The sequence below is a fragment of the Delphinus delphis genome, chromosome 12, assembly GCF_949987515.2.
Source record: "Delphinus delphis chromosome 12, mDelDel1.2, whole genome shotgun sequence".
NCBI classification, from domain to species: domain Eukaryota; kingdom Metazoa; phylum Chordata; class Mammalia; order Artiodactyla; family Delphinidae; genus Delphinus; species Delphinus delphis.
In genome coordinates, this window is record NC_082694.2 from 52905487 (window position 1) to 52921222 (window position 15736).

Here is a 15736-nt window from a genome sequence, read left to right on the forward strand (position 1 = left end):
GAAGATGAGAACAGGAGGTTAGAGGGGAGCTCCTTGGGGGTTAAACTGGGCACCAACTGTCACCAGATAGAGACTGGGCACTGGAACCACCATTCAAAGCTTTCCAGAAGCAATGACTGGCCAACTGTCTGCTACGTGGCATTCCTCGGACGAAAACTCTGACTGAGTCTCCCACTGACCTTCCACTTATGATGCGGGGCATTTGTCATGATCCCCAGGCATTGCCAGCTGCTACTGCAAGGATTCAGAATCAACCAAGGAGACTCCTGTGGCATTTCAGTGCTGAGCAGGGAACTGCTTCTTCCTCCCCTGCCCTCTAGGTATAATTCGTTACCTACCTAGAACATCTTCCCCTGCCCTCCTTTCCAGGTCCTTCTCCTCCCTCAAGGTGTAGCTCAAGCCCCATTCCCCCCAGCAAGCCTGTCCTGACCAAGTTCCTGTTGGCCTCTCTTGCCCTTGAACTGCTCACACGTATTTCTGATTCACTGCTTGAATTGTTGTCTATATTTAACTTATGTTTTAATGCCCAAGTAAGGGCAAGTTTCTAGAATACTAAAGTGATGTTTTATCTCCAAGTTCTCCCTGATGTCTTGCACAAACCAGGATGCCATGCTTTCCAGTGTATTCTAACTCTGTGGAAATTAGTTAACACATAGGCAGCAAAAATGACCAGACCCCAGTAGATAATAGGTAACTGAAATCCTGAAGTCACTACACAGGCAGTTTCTGATCATGCAAAATTAAATGTCGAGGCACGAGAAGGTGAAGCAGGCAGTGAACATGACTTATGTAAAAACAAGCAAGCAACAAACAGACGGAAAGTGTCCTTCTGTAATTCCCTCCTTATGTGGTTCAACCACAAAAGATAGGGCTTGAAGTTACTACAGGACTTCTATGAGCATTTCTTCATAATTATTCATACAAATGCATGAAGATGCATATATGAAGATGTCTGCAGCAGCATTAAATGGTGAGGACACAGAAACAAGTAAATGTCCATCAAGAAGGTAAGCTTTAAATAATGTATGGAATGTCCCATGATGTGGAACATTAAGCAGCCAGTAAAAAGAATGATGTAACCTTGTATACGCTGACTTGTAGGAAAAGCAAATTACAGAACAATGCCTATAGCATTTAATTAACAAACATTTGCTGAATGCTAATGTGTCCGGCACTGTTCTAGATGCTGGGGAAACAGCAGAGAACAAAACAGACCAAAAAAACCTCTGCCCTCATGGATCTTATATTCTGATTAGGAGAGAAAGAAATAAACATAAAATATAGGTAATTTAAGTTATTAGAATGTGACAATTGTTTTAAAGAGGAAAAAAAAGCAGAGGAAGGTGAAGGAAGTTAAGAGATGGGAGCTTCAGTTTGTAGAAGGGTAGGCCTCCCAGAGAAAGTGATCATATTTCTGTGTGTGTGTGTGTGTGTATGGTGGGAAGGGGGGTGGGCAGCTTCTAAGTTGGCTTATAATAATCTCCACCTTCTGGTATCTGACCCTTCACACCATTCCCTCCCATTAAATGGGGGGCTGGATGTAGTGATTCCCTTTTAACGAACAGAAAATGTCAAAAGTGATGGGGTGTCATTTTTGAGATTAGGTTACAAAACAGTACGGCTTCTGTTTTGGGCATCCCCTCTTGCTTTCCTGTTGGCTTGCTCTGAAGGAGACCAGCTTCCATGCTGTAAGTTGCCCTCTGGAGAGGCCCATGTGGCAAAGAACTGATGTCTCTAGCCAACAGCAACATGAGTGAGCTTGGAAGGGATTCTCTTCCAGTTGAACCTTCAGATGAGACCAAAGCTCCACCTGTCAGCTTGCTGCAAACTCACGAGAAAACCTAAGTCAGAAGCACTCAACTAAGCTGCATTCAGATTTTCAACCCAGAGAAACTCTGAGGTAATAAATATTGGTTGTTTTAAGCCACTAGGTTTTGGGATAATGTGTTATGCACCAACAGATGCCTATTACAGCGTATATGTGTGTATATAAGTATTCATGCAACAAATGCACACAGAAAGGCTTGAAAGGATCCACAGCAAATTGTTAGTAGCAGTTAAGGCTGGGGATGGATGTGGAAAAAGAACACAAAGGATTTTAATATTTTTTATACATATGCTTAAGACTTAAGTCTTGCTTGAATCTTTCCTAGTGAGAATTATTTATGTATTATTTGTGGCTTTGCTTGTTTGTCTTTTGGCCATGCTGTGCGGCGTGAGGGATCTTAGTCCCCCGAGCAGGGATTGAACCCATGCCCCCACCATGGAAGTGCGGAGTCTTAACCACCGGACCGCCAGGGAAGCCCCTTGTGTTTTTTTTTAATTCTAAAAATACGAATAAAAGTTGAAGAAATGACAAGGAACCTAGCTGTCAAAAAATAATAGTGAAGGGCTGATATTTTCAAAAATGATGAGAATAAAAATCCTTTTTCATGTCTCTAATGTTTTTTAAATATCCAAAAAGGAAGGAAGGGAGAGAGGGAGGGAGGGAGGGAGGGAAGGAGGGAGGGAAGGAGGGAGGGAGGGAGGGAGAGAGAAGACCTTTCCTTCCTCCTACCTTTATGGCTCTTGCAGCCACTCCACGAGGTATATACAGCTAAGATCACTCTGTTTTCATTACTTTCATTATAATTCTCAGAAGGTAGGTGGGCAGTTGGGGTCACCTGGCCAATGGGCCCTGCCTGTAATTGCCCAGCCAGGCAGTGACAGAACCAGGACAGACCAGTTCCCTGGACTCCTAATCTGGGATCTTCACTGGCCACAGTTCTCTGCCTAAGGGGTTTCCCCTAAACAAGATGGCCTGTTCTTCATTACCCATGGGACAGTGACACTCTGCCCCTTAGCCCACAAAAGCAGGCTCGGATCACAGCTGTTACCAGGATAGGATCTGAGAGAGAGTCAGGAAGCCAGGAAGGAGATTCTTCAGGAATTTCCAGGCCAGAACTTTCCCACCTGTACCTATCCTCCACCTCGGTACAGAGCTGCAGTCAGAGGGGACAGGCAGGAGTAGGGAGCCCACCGCAGATGGGGACCGGCAAACCAGGAGGGCACTGTGGATTGTGAAAAGAGGTCTGGCTTTCTGTTAAATTGCCCTTCGGTGCCTGATGACTTCAGGGCGGCTGTGCTGGAGACATGAGTGTGAGTTCATGGGCAGAAGAGAGGCGGACAGTGACCCACAGGACACGTGAGAACCCCACATCTTCTTTAGAGAAGGAAACACAAATCCTAAGGTATTGGGAGTCTCTACCTCCACACGGAAATAACTCCATGAGTCAATGGAAAAACAAAACACAGGTGCAAAAGGACCCTAGGGGGTTCACTGCAGGTGGTCAGGTTGGGGAAGCAACACAGTTCAAATAAAGTGAAGAACAAAAAGGGTTCAAATGCCTCAGTGACGCTAATATTTGAACGTCTGAAGCTGATTTCTGGACTAATAGTGGCTGAGGGCTCAGACAGACCCTCAACGAGCCTGGAGAGAGACACAGCAACTGCGCCAGCACTCAAATCATAAGACAAAAGACAGGAGGGAATTCCCTGGCAGTCCAGTAGTTAGGACTCCGTGCTTTCACTGCCGAGGGCGCAAGGTTCAATCCCTGGTCAGGGAACTAAGATCCCACAAGCCACGTGGCACAGCTAAAAACAAAAACAAAACAAAACAAAACAAAAAAACAAAGGACAGGAATGAAGTATTTTGCCTTATCACTTAGTGCTGGTGTTTTTCTGCCCTGATTAAGGACTCAGTTACCAAAAATAGCCCGTGAGCATCCTCCAAGCATCTGTCCCCTCTGGGCTGTGGGAGGGAGGTGGCAGCCCGGAGGACAGAGGTGCGTCCCACAGGCCCCTTGTTGTACCCCCTTTGCACACTGTTCTCCATTCTCCACCAGTAAAAAGGGGGTAATTATGTTCCCTCTCCCTGGCTGACAGAGGGACGATCCCTGAAAGAGTACATGCACCACACTTGAACCCATGTGGCTCAGGCAATTTTAGGCTGAAGGGAGAGTGACCAGGACAGTCTCATGGATCCTTCCCTATAGACCCAGGCTCGAGAGAAACTGGTTTCACTAAAAATACCTAAACCGATTATCGCCAGGAGCGGGACGGGCAACAAAGCTGAAGCCAAAGACCAGCAGGCCAAGTGGCTGGTGTCCCACCACGACCAGGGGATAGGGGCTCCAGTCCAGGAGGCCAAGCCAGCCTGATGCAGCAGAGGTGAGGATCTGACGGAGTCTCCCCGAGCAGGAGAGGGCACAGAGCATGGGTCAGAGCCAGGGCAGGAGCCCGCTGCCTGGGTTTAACTCCAGCTCCATGGGGACTTGCTCTGGGACCCCGGGCAGGTAACTAAGTCTTGATTTCCTTTTCTTAGCAATCATAGGAGCGGAACCAGGCTTAGACCCAGACACGAGGGGCCCCTGCCCTGGCCCTTCCTGGCCTCTTCTGGTCATCAAACTCTCCACAGGGTAAGGTCCTGCAGGGGCAGAAAGACTTGAGGTTGAAAAAGGATCAAAAGCGACACCAAGAGTGAAACTAATGTAAATTACGGACATTGGGTGATTATGATGTGTCAATGTAAGTTCAGCGACTGTAAGAAATGTATCACTCTGGTGGAGATGGTGATGGTGGCGGAGGCTCAGTGTATGTGGGGTCAGGGGATATATGGGAAATCTCTGTACCTTCAGTTCAGTTCTGCTGTGAATCCAAAACTACTCTAAAAAAATAAAGTCTATTAATTGAGAGAGAGAGACAGGAACAGCAAGAGTAGGAAAGGAGCAAGGAGGAAATGGCCAAGTCATGGTAGCAGAGGAAAAGGACAGGGAACATCTGTGAACTTTTGCTGGGGGCCCTAAATTCTGAACAGCCTTTACCTTCTCATCTCTGTGTGGCCTGACCCCCTCACGTTCCCCTGGGCTCCAGTGAACAAGAATCCTTGCTCTAGGCAGCCTCGTTCATCCCATCCTTTACTTGAGCAGGCTTGAGAGTGTTTCCTGCCAAAACAGAGTTGAATACACTGTCCCTGGGCCCTGCCTTCTCCTGGGGTCATCCAGGGACCCATAGCCCTAGTTGCTGTGTCTGGGCATCTGGGCTGCTTTCTAAAGATATCAATATTTATGATATGACGAATCTTCATTTAGATTCCCTAGACAGATCAATAATTAATAGATTTACTAAAAACCAGACATGGCTTCATCAGAGTCCCGTCCAAAGCAGGCACTCTGCTTCCCAGCAACCCACTCAACTTTCCAAAAAATGCATCACTCCTCTGAAAACATCTGAGATTCCTGCTGCATTGTTTTCTTTCTCTTCCTTTGTTTTAATGTCACGTAATGGCAAAAAGGATTTCGAGTAGGCCCTGTTTCTTTCAGGTCACGTGCTAGAATTCTAGAAAGGGAAATGTGAATGTCTGGGAAGCTCACACAGGACACGAGATGTGTCAGCAGCAGCACTTCCTCCTGTCCTGGGGCAGGTCGTCCTCATTTCCCGCGACAGCTGTTTCCAACCCTGCTCACACCTTCCACACCACCCCCACTTCTCACCTCAACTTTGAACAGGATCTCCTGTTTCAGAAATCCTTATTTTTATTTGCAATGCCCTCAAAAGATTCAGAACTTAAATGATCACTCTGCCTAATCACCTCCTCCTGGACTCCCTTCCCCAACATAGGACACATATCTGTACCCTGGCCTGGCCTTGAGGCTTTCCTTCCACTGGGAGAAGGGGTATCCATCTCTCTGTCCCTGTTTTGTCAATGGTCCCCTGTCTCTCCTGGCTCACCATTTCCACTGTCTTTTTCCTGATTATATAAAATAACCTGAAAATACTTCACCCTCCATTCTCACTTCAGCCTCTGCACTTGGGCATCCATCCCCACTGCCCCACCAAGACAGCTCCTGCTGAGGGCACTAGTGGCCTCCCTGCTGTTAAATCCAACCCCATGTTCCACTTTTTTTTAAGTTTTATTGAAGCATAATTGACCTACAACACTATGTTAGTTCCAGGTGCACAACACAGTGATTCAATATTTCTATACATTACAAAATGAGCACAATAAGTCTAGTTACCATCTGTCACCATACAAGGATGCTACAGTATTATTGAGTCTATGCCCCATGCTGTACATTTCATCCTTGTGACTGACTCACTTATTTTGTAACTGGAAGTTTTTACCTCAATCTCCCTTACCTATTTCACTCCCCCCCTCCCCCCCATCAACCACCTGTTTGTTCTCTGTTTCTATGTCTGTTTCTGTTTTGTGTTTGTTCACTTGATGTTTTATAGATTCCACATATAAGTGAAATCATACAGCATTTGTTTTTCTCTGACTTATTTAACTTAGCATAATACCCTCTAGGTCTATCCATGTTGTCACAAATGGCAAGATTTAATTAATTTTTATGGCTGAGTACTATTCCATTTTGTGTGTGTGTGTGTGTGTGTGTGTGTGTGTGTGTGTGTGTACATCTTTATCCATTCATCTATCAATGGACACTTAGGTTGCTTCCATATCTTGGCTATTGTAAATAATGCTGCAATGAACACAGGGGTACATATATCTTTTCAAATTAGTGTTTCTATTTTCTTCAGGAAAATACCCAGAAGTGGAATTGCTGGATCATATGGTGGTTCTATTTTCCCATGTTCTACTTCTTACTTTAATAACTTCTTGGAACCATTTGGCACTATCCATCATTTCCTTCTTTAAATTTTAAAAAAATACTCTCTACTCTTTCGGCTTCCATGATGCCATCCCTTGCTACTTTTCCTCCTACCTCTGAGGTCTTTCCCTCCCAGCTCCTTTGCACACTCATCCTAGGATGCTGGTACCCCACCCCACCCCCCAGATTCCCAAGTTGTTTTCTTCTTTCTTCACACTCAAGGTACTTACCCTGGGGATGACATCTACTTTATAGGTTTAACTACTACTTAGACACTGACAAATCCCAAATCTAAATGCTCAGTCTAGACTTCTCCTCGGAGTTTCGATGAGAACGTCCAACAGTCAGACAGCTCCACGTAAACTTCCCACAGGCACGTCAAAGGTAACATGCCCCCAGCTCAACTCCACCATCACTGCCTCCAGCCCTGCCCTCCCTCACGTGTTCCCTGTCTCAGCGAGTAGTGTCGCCATCCTCCCAGCTGGATCTCGTCACTACAGCCAATAAATCACTCCTCGATACCTCTTAAGTGGGTTTCCTTCTTTATTCCCACTACAGCCAGCACCTTATTTCCAGTCCTCATAATTTCTCATTGGGATCCCTTCAATGACCAATTGGTTCATGGCTTCAGCTTTCCTTCTTATACTTTATCTCTTTCTCCAATTTTTCCACAATAGGTATTTATCAATAATACATTCACTAATAATAACATACTGATTTTATAACAAAGTAATTTCATAAAATTTAACGTTTTTCATTTTTTAATTAAATTTAAAATAATAAAACACTGTTTTAAAATAATGTCCATGAGACGTTCCTGCCCAATAGTTCATGGTTGTCCAACTCTGTGAGCAGGTTGGGACCAGCTTCCGAAACTGGACACTCTATCCAGGCCCCCAGGGTATGTCCCCACCTCCCCATATTACATACCATAACCTGTGCCACTTAGCACACTCATTTGAGCAGAAATCAATTCACAGGCAGGACAGCAGGAAACAGAGGAAGAAACTCAAGACTCAGAAGTCAAGGTTCAAACCCTACTTCTGCTCACAAGCTACATGACATGATCAAATTACTTAGTCTCTGAGCTCGTTTCCTCATGGGGGCCATGGGCATAATATAACATCTATCACAGGCCTACAAAGGATCAATAAGATGTGACAGTGCTTTAGCAGGGTTCCTTCCAAGAGTAAGCTCTGAACCACAGATGGTGACAGAAGAATCTCTATGACTTATTTCAGGGCCCACCTCTGAAAACTTTTCTTCCCTTCTACTCTAATGTATTTTTCCTTAAATTTCTTCTGCACTTTCATAGGCTCATCTTGTCTCCCCAGCTTGTTCACTATCTTAAAAGATGGAGCCATGCCTTCCTTCTTCTGGTTCCCTCTACAGAGTCCCTTGAATGGCCTCTGCACAGAGACTGCTTAACAAATGCTCGGAGTAACTAATAAGGGCTTAGCGAGGGCTTGGGCTCAGTCCTCTGGCCAGGCCTGGAACGCGCTCTCAAGGCTACGAAAAGATTCTTTAAGAGGAGGGACATCGGGGTGCAGGTGCGGGGGGAGGAGGCCAGGACCAGCGCCTTACCTTTGCACTGCAAACCCTGCCGCAAGAGGCCCCAGAGCAAGGAGCCGCAGTGGTCGCAGAAGGTGGGAACCTTGTAGTTGTGGATCCCGAACTTGTGGGGCATGTTGACACTGAACCGCTGGGAGCCCACCTGCAGGGACGGTAAAACACAGGGTCACCGCTCAGCTCCTTGCTCTGAAAGCTGCCCTGGGAAAGAGGTGAAGAGAACCTCCCTGCTGGGACCCTTATCCCACTCTCTCTGCTGCCCTGCTGGACTCTGCTCCCCCACCAGTCCCCTCCGGGACTCCAGACCTCCAACTCCCATGGCACACAGCACTCAACCTGTACCTCACATTTTGACCTTAAAGAACTGTCATTATGTGCTTTTAATGCTGCTTGAGCACCAAAGCCTAGCTAGGCAGAGTCTTTCTGCAGCCTGATGGTGGATGTGGGATTCTGTGAACACCCAAGAACCCAGCACAGCCGTGGAAACTGTAGGTCATCAGTTAGGACCAACAACCACCACGATGGAGATGGCTAACACTGAGTGGTGACCACTAAGGGCGCTGAGGCGTCGGTGCTGACCACAGGCCAGGCACCACCAGCTCAGTTAAACCTCACCGCCACCCTACGGGGTGCGCGCGAGTTTACAAATGAGGAAATTAAGGAACAGGGAGATTAAGAGATGTGCCTGCAGGCGGGTGCGTGGCAGAGTCAGGATTTGAGGCTGTGGGTCTGAATTCAGGGCCCAGGCTTTTTAACCACTATGCTGCCACTCATTATTTAAAAGGAGTAAAGAGAAGGTGGCAAGACGGAAGGGCAGAGGATGGGGGAGCAGAGTCCAGGCATCTGATCTGCAGGCCTGGGTCTGCCACCAGCCCCCTGTGAGGTCTCAGGCAAGTTTCCTGACTTCTCGGGGCTTTGGATCCCTTATCCAGCAAAGAAGGATGACACCCCCCAACCCACCTAATACGACAAGATTGTGGGGTCAATGACACGCTGGGGGTAGAGAGGTGGGAAACATTAACGGAAGCAAGACGTCAGCAGGGGTCTCCCTCTGCCCTCTAAGAGACGCTCTCCACCTACTGATACATCGCTAGCCACACGAACAAAATCTGCCCCTCTCAGGACAGCACGGCACCATCACCTGAGAGCCCCTGGGCTCGAGAGAGCATCACTCTTGCTACTCCAGGCATTAGGGACAGTGCACAGCAGAGGAGCTGTCCTTGGCTCACTGCTGCCCGGTGAGTGAAAAGCCCTCATGGGGGGGTGGGTGAGAGCTGGGCACAGACATGAATGTGAACACAAACACCGAGGTATGTCACACACACCCTCAGAGTCACTCAGCTTCATATCAACCTCCTTATCACCCGGCAACAGGAATGGCTGATCCTGCCGCTGCACCAGCATCTTACTGAGCCCTGCTTGAGGTGCATCGGCTGTCTACTGTGCACTTACCCCAGCACCAGCATCCCAGTATTTACTGAAAACAATCGTGCCCACCCCTCCGTAGATTTGCAGCATACGTGTGCCTATTTGTGAATATAAATAAACCTGTAGAGGTTCGCAGTTCATAAGATTTACGAGACTTTTTTTTAACTTACTGAGACTTATGAGATCCTTGAAAGCAGGAATCATGTATTCCTCTTTATTTCATTGGGACATGGAACAATTATCTGACCTACAGGAAGTGCTCAATAAACGCTCAATAAAATGTCCATAAGAAGGAAGACAGACAGACAGCAAGCTAATCATCTTTTTCTTTCATTTACTTAAACTAATGAGGGTAACAACATACTTCGGGTTATGATCCTAGACCAGGAGCCAGGAGACCCGGGTGACAGTGACTTGCAATTTCTACCCTGTCAGTAGAACCTCTGTAAATAATTTTGGTGCTTTGTACTGTCTGCCCTCCAGGGACATGGGACACTCAATCTAAGCCTCGTCCCTTCCTGATTTCCAGAGATGGCGGGAAATCAAAAGGAGATAAAAGATGGAAATGCTTTGGATGTTGAGATGTCACTTGGCTGAATTCTTTTTAAGAAGCAGGTAGAAGATCTCTATAGGTGACTCCCTCTAGAAGCCAAAGTATAAACCCATTTGATTATAAACACAGCTGATTATAAATCCACCCAAGGCCTCTCTGACTCCCAAATCTAATGGCCTGATTATACAGTATTTATTTATTTCACCGAGAATTAAAATCATGTATTTGAAATCAATTGTTATGAACACAGATAACTTCTCTACTTAGATTCACACCTGTCATCTTCCCCAAAAGGTTTATTTTTATTTTTATTTTTTTATTATTTTTTTTGCGGTACGTGGGCCTCTCACTGTTGTGGCCTCTCCCGTTGCGGAGCACAGGCTCCGGACGCGCAGGCCCAGCGGCCATGGCTCACGGGCCCAGCCGCTCCGCGGCATGTGGGATCCTCCCAGACCGGGGCACGAACCCACGTCCCCCGCATCGGCAGGTGGACTCTCAACCACTGCGCCACTAGGGAAGCCCTCCCAAAAGATTTTTACATCTGTTAGTAGAACCACTCTTCTAATCACTCAGGAGAAACCTGGCTTCAAGTCGAATCTTCTCTCTTCCTTACCCCTAACAACTTCTCTAACAGTCAATCTAACACTAGTTTCTAAGATTAAGAGAACACAGTGGTCAAGGGCTCAGACTCCGGAACTGACTAGCTGGATTTGAACGTGGCTTTTTCATATACTGGGCTGTGAGGTTTGGGGCAAGTTAATTTGACCTCTCTATGCTCCTATTCTCTCTGTTGGAAAGTGAAGGTAATAACAACATGGATTTCGTTAAGGTTGTTAAGGCTTTAAAAAACATACGATAAAGTGCTTAAATCAGTGCACAGCAAGTACTCAATGAATGTCAGCTATTATTGTTATTACTGCGGTTCTTTCAGGCTCCTGAGTGTTTCTTAGATTTGCTAATCCCACTCCATTTCCCCATCACCTCATAAAGATAAGGTTCCCGCTTGCATGTTGTGTCTCTTACTATTTAAGAACTGTGTGGATTCCTTGACATGCCAGTGAGCCCCTTCACTGTTCCGATGAGATAATGACATAAAACAACTCACATTTTCCTTGTGGTCTTTCCTTTGGGGATCACACAACTCTTGGCATCCTATTCACACACCTAAACCCGACTCTGAGCCACACTCATTCCGTAGGCTGTACCTCATATTGGAAGACTGTGGACAACTCCCTTCATTTTTGATCAACACAATAAAGACAGCAGCGGGACCTCAAAGAGATAAGGTTTCTCCTGGGGACCACAGAGGAGGCAGTGGAAGGTGGGGATGGCGGTGAAGAAAGCCCAGAATTTCAATGCTATAAATATTTACCTCGTCAGGAGTTTCCTGTTTCTTTAATCCAGCGCACTTCGTAATTATGAGCTCATGGCATCGCTTGTGGACCACGCAAGTGCAAACTGCAAAGAGCAAAACACGAGAGGGCTGAGCGACAAGTAGGGGCAGAAAGGTTCCAACCTGAGATTCGATTAGGTCTCTGCAGAGGAGCGGGGGCGGGGGGGGGGGGGAGCCGCGCCCTTCTGTCTCTGTAGCCAAGTCTTAATGTAACGCCCTACCTGAAGCCCTTTATGCAGTCATTTCAAAGCACTCTGCCATCAGAGCCATTAGGGTTTCCTAAGTGCTCTGGAGAAGAATGGACCATTTATATCCAAAGGGCATCAGCAGTTTCCTCTAGTTTCAGGAGTATCAATCAATTTTCTTGCTTCTCTATGCCAAGGTCAGGGAACAATGGCCAGCCATGAAGCACTGTCTACCCAGGGAACTGTCGCTCTGAATGTGCTCCATTCAGGGTCCCACCAGGGTTGGCTGGGGTGACAGGCCGGCCGGCCGGCAGCAGGCAAATGGCTGTTTCGTGGCACAGAAGTGCTCTAGCTTCTTGATCTGCTTGTGCCCTTCTGTGCCAAACACAAATTTCATTTAATGTAATACTTCCCCAAGGTGGCCCAGAGCTCCGTCTTTAGTGTCATGGGCCATTTTGGGCAGCAGCTAGCTGCAAGTAACCTAAGAAGTCTCACGTGTGCAACTGCATACATGCTACCCCCGAAACACAGTCATGTCCCACAGAAGCTACCCCAGTCCCCCAGGGGTGAGACCCAAGTCAACCAGTGGCTGGGCGAGGAGACGGGATGGCCTCCCAGCTCCAACCACAGAGAAACCTCAACATGACCTCATCACATACCCACCATCCAGTTCTGGACAACTTAACCTCGCATCTGTAGTCAGTTAACTGGGGAAAAAAACAAACCCTCCCATACTTTCAAGTGACTGTTAAATGTTTAAGAGCTAATGACGGCACTGAAGAGACAAAAAAGAGAACCAGCAAGGACCATTAGTGATACTGAATAAAACAAGCTGGCGAGGGAGCTTCTTCAGGGAGTGGGAGAGTGAGGGAGCTGACAGAACACACAGAACCCGGCTCACGACACAGGCGGCCTCTAATGGGCATCTTACGGAAGTTTTACATTTCATGGGGAAAGAAGAAGGTGCACCAGAGAGGCTACAAAACAAGGCTGAGACCCCTGGGACACCTGCAGATGGTGGTCCCGCACATCTGCTCCCACACAATTATGGGGGAGAGATGGCCAGGCAGGGACAAAGGAAAATCAGGGCCTTGCTTTGTGGGGAGGGAGCGTAAGCGTGCACAGCGTACAGAGCTCTGGATGTCACCCGACCCAGCACCCGCCTCCCACGAGCAGGGGTGATCTGGGTCGACCTGGGGGCCCCAAGGATTTACTTCATACAATACCCTCTTACCTTGACATTGGTATCCCTGCTTTCCTATGACACCCCTGAAAAGAAGAACACGGCCCTTTAAGAAGAAGAATTTCAGTAGGTCAAAAGCCACACAAAGCCAGCCCATTCCCATCATTCCAGTCGCTGCCCACAGTGCACCAAGCACACTGGAGTCCACCCAGCAGTGGGGTAGTGATCTCACTCCCAGTTGCAGGGTGCCTTAAAATGACTCTCTCTGAAGGCCACTGGGTGCAAGGTTTGGTCAGTGTCAGGGCTCAGTTTCCTATACAAACAACCATTCCAGGGGCCCAGCTGTGCTCTGGAAAGCCACGAAGACTCTGCTTGCTTTCCACAGGCCTCGAGGCGTCGAGTGTGCCCTTCCTCATGGATAAACGTGGAGGAGGGCTGTCGCTGGCAGGCATAGTCCCTGAGCATTGCAGAAGCAGCCAAGGGCTATGGGGCAGTGTGTGGCCAGGACTGGGAGCTCAATCTACCACCTGAAGGTCAGCACCAGAGAGTCCTTCCATGGCCAGAGTAGGGTACCCCTAGGGCAGGTTTAGGGTCAGCCTGGACACAGAACAACCCAACCCACCTGGCCTGAGCCCTGTCCTCGGGGCACCATCACCAAGTGGTCAGCTCCCTGCAGTGAAAGCCCAGCCCAGCAAAAGGAGCCAGAAGTCATTAGGGCTGCAGCTAAGGAAGCCTAGAGTTGAGTGGTGCTGGCCATGGGTTAGAGAAGACCCGAGTCTCTAAGACTAAACTTTCAGAACCTGTTCCCCCTATTCTTGACCAAAATACAGAGATGGAGGTCAGATGGTTGGCAGCCCCAGGAATGAGACACGTCTGAGGGTGGAGTGGGGCATTATTTCTGCTTCAGTCAGGTTGACTTTGCTCTAAGCTGTGTCACCTCAGATGTCCACGCCAACCTCTATGATTAGTTCTAGAACACCATGAGGATGAGATGAGGCTTTCCTGGATACCATGGGAATCCAGGGGGTCCTCAGTGCAATTCGAATGTCCCTCTTCTGGGTTCATGTTGCAGTGTGGGCTTGTTCACTTTCCCCTGCAGGATCCCAGTGTGTTGGCAAACTCCACATCAGTTTCAGAGAGGATGCCAGGAAGACTGAGCATGAGCTATTAGTCGTGCTTACCAGGGGTGGAATCAGGCCTCTGACACTTCCTAGCTGGGGGGCCGTAGAGTGGTCTCGTTTCTGAGCCTCAGTACTGTTGTTAGTGGAATGGGGTTCATAATACATAGCTCATAGGATGCTGGGAAGAGTTAATTAGAGATTTCCAGAGCCAAAGAGAGACCCTGGCACATGGTAGGTATTCATCAAAAGTTCCCTGCTTATCCCCAAGGCCAGTGTCCTTATGTTTCTCCACCTCCCCAAAAGGCCTACTACTTACCTATCTCTGCCTATCAAAATCCTAGTCATCATGAAAGGAGAAATGCCACCTCCTCCAGGAAGCCTTCCCTGAGCACTCCAGGCAACGCTCCTCTCTCCCTCCTCTGAAATCTTAGCATCCTATCAGCACCAGTGTTATGACAGTTACTAAGAACTGCTTTGTATTATAAATACTGGCAATCAAATATTTTAAGCTTATTATGGAAAAATTCAGATGTATATTAGAAGAGAGAGATGAATATAGTGGACCCTCATGTACCCATCACCCAGATCCAACAACGATCAATACATGGCCAGCCTTGTTTCATCTCTACCCCTGGCCCCTCGCCCCTCCTTCCAGCTTATATTTTTCCTAAACAAATCTGAGACATCCTATCATTTCATTTGTAAATAATTCAGCTTGTCTCTCTAAAAGATAAGGATTTTTTAAAAAAACAAACCACAATACCATTATTGATTATAAAATCTTAACTCCTTAAATATGATGTATGATATGATCCTAAGTACAGAGGCACCAGGAACCAGTTTCTTCTTTCTATCTACCCCCCCAAGCACCACTCAGCCTTCCAGAAAAGTCTTCTGTAGTCAGAAGAAGAAATAAAGCACATCAGCATTTTTTACGTAAAGTTTCTAATCTCCTGACCCATTCCCCCCACCTCTCATTGCCAAGAAAGCATAACTAGAGGTTTCCAGGAAAGAGGGCCTTACCAGATAAAATCCCTGCAGTGGGAACAGTAGGTGGGCTGTCGAAGGTAGGTAGCCATGAACTTGTGGCCGTTGACCTGGTGGACCCTGCGCCTGACAGCCCCCTGCCGCTTCCTGGGCCGCATGCGCTCCCGGAACACGCGTTCTTCATTGTCTTTGGGGGCTGGGGAAGGATAAGAGCACAGGAGAAAACACAGTCTGGATTAGCGTCCCTTGAAATAACCTCCTGCAGGAGAGCTACTCCAGCCTCGGGGATATGGAGGTAGAAGGGGGCGTGGGCACAGCCTCCACTGGTCGAGGGACTCAGGGGTCTGAGGAGCCTCACCGCTCAGCTCCAGCGAGCAAGCACCCCGTGATGGGAAGGCGCAGACTGTGCACTTTGCCATGACAGCTGCACTCAGCATCCATCCCAACCCCAGTCCTGCTCCAGGTCTGGCCGCTCCACTCCTCCCCACACCAGCTACATGTTGCAAGGGTGCAGGGTCAGAAGGCTCAGCGTTCAAATCTCCCTGAAACTTCTGAGTAGCGTGACCTTGGACTGCTGGTGTTCCTGGCCCAGAGCCTCGGCGGGCACTGTCCTCTGTCAATGGGGATAACACCAAGGGGCGTGGCCTGGAGTCAGTGGTGTGACTTC

The 15736-nt window shown here is 47.8% G+C and overlaps 1 protein-coding gene across 1 annotated transcript in view; it reads right to left on the reverse strand.

Annotated features, from left to right (window-relative positions):
* PRKCE (protein kinase C epsilon) overlaps positions 1-15736 on the reverse strand; it is a 506967-nt gene that overhangs the window by 174592 nt on the left and 316639 nt on the right. The window contains exons 4-7 of the mRNA XM_060026691.1: positions 15106-15265; positions 13013-13047; positions 11573-11658; positions 8235-8364 (exon numbers count right to left, since the gene is read on the reverse strand). Of these exons, the coding sequence (XP_059882674.1) occupies positions 8235-8364; positions 11573-11658; positions 13013-13047; positions 15106-15265 (411 nt within the window). The remainder of the gene's footprint in view (positions 1-8234; positions 8365-11572; positions 11659-13012; positions 13048-15105; positions 15266-15736) is intronic.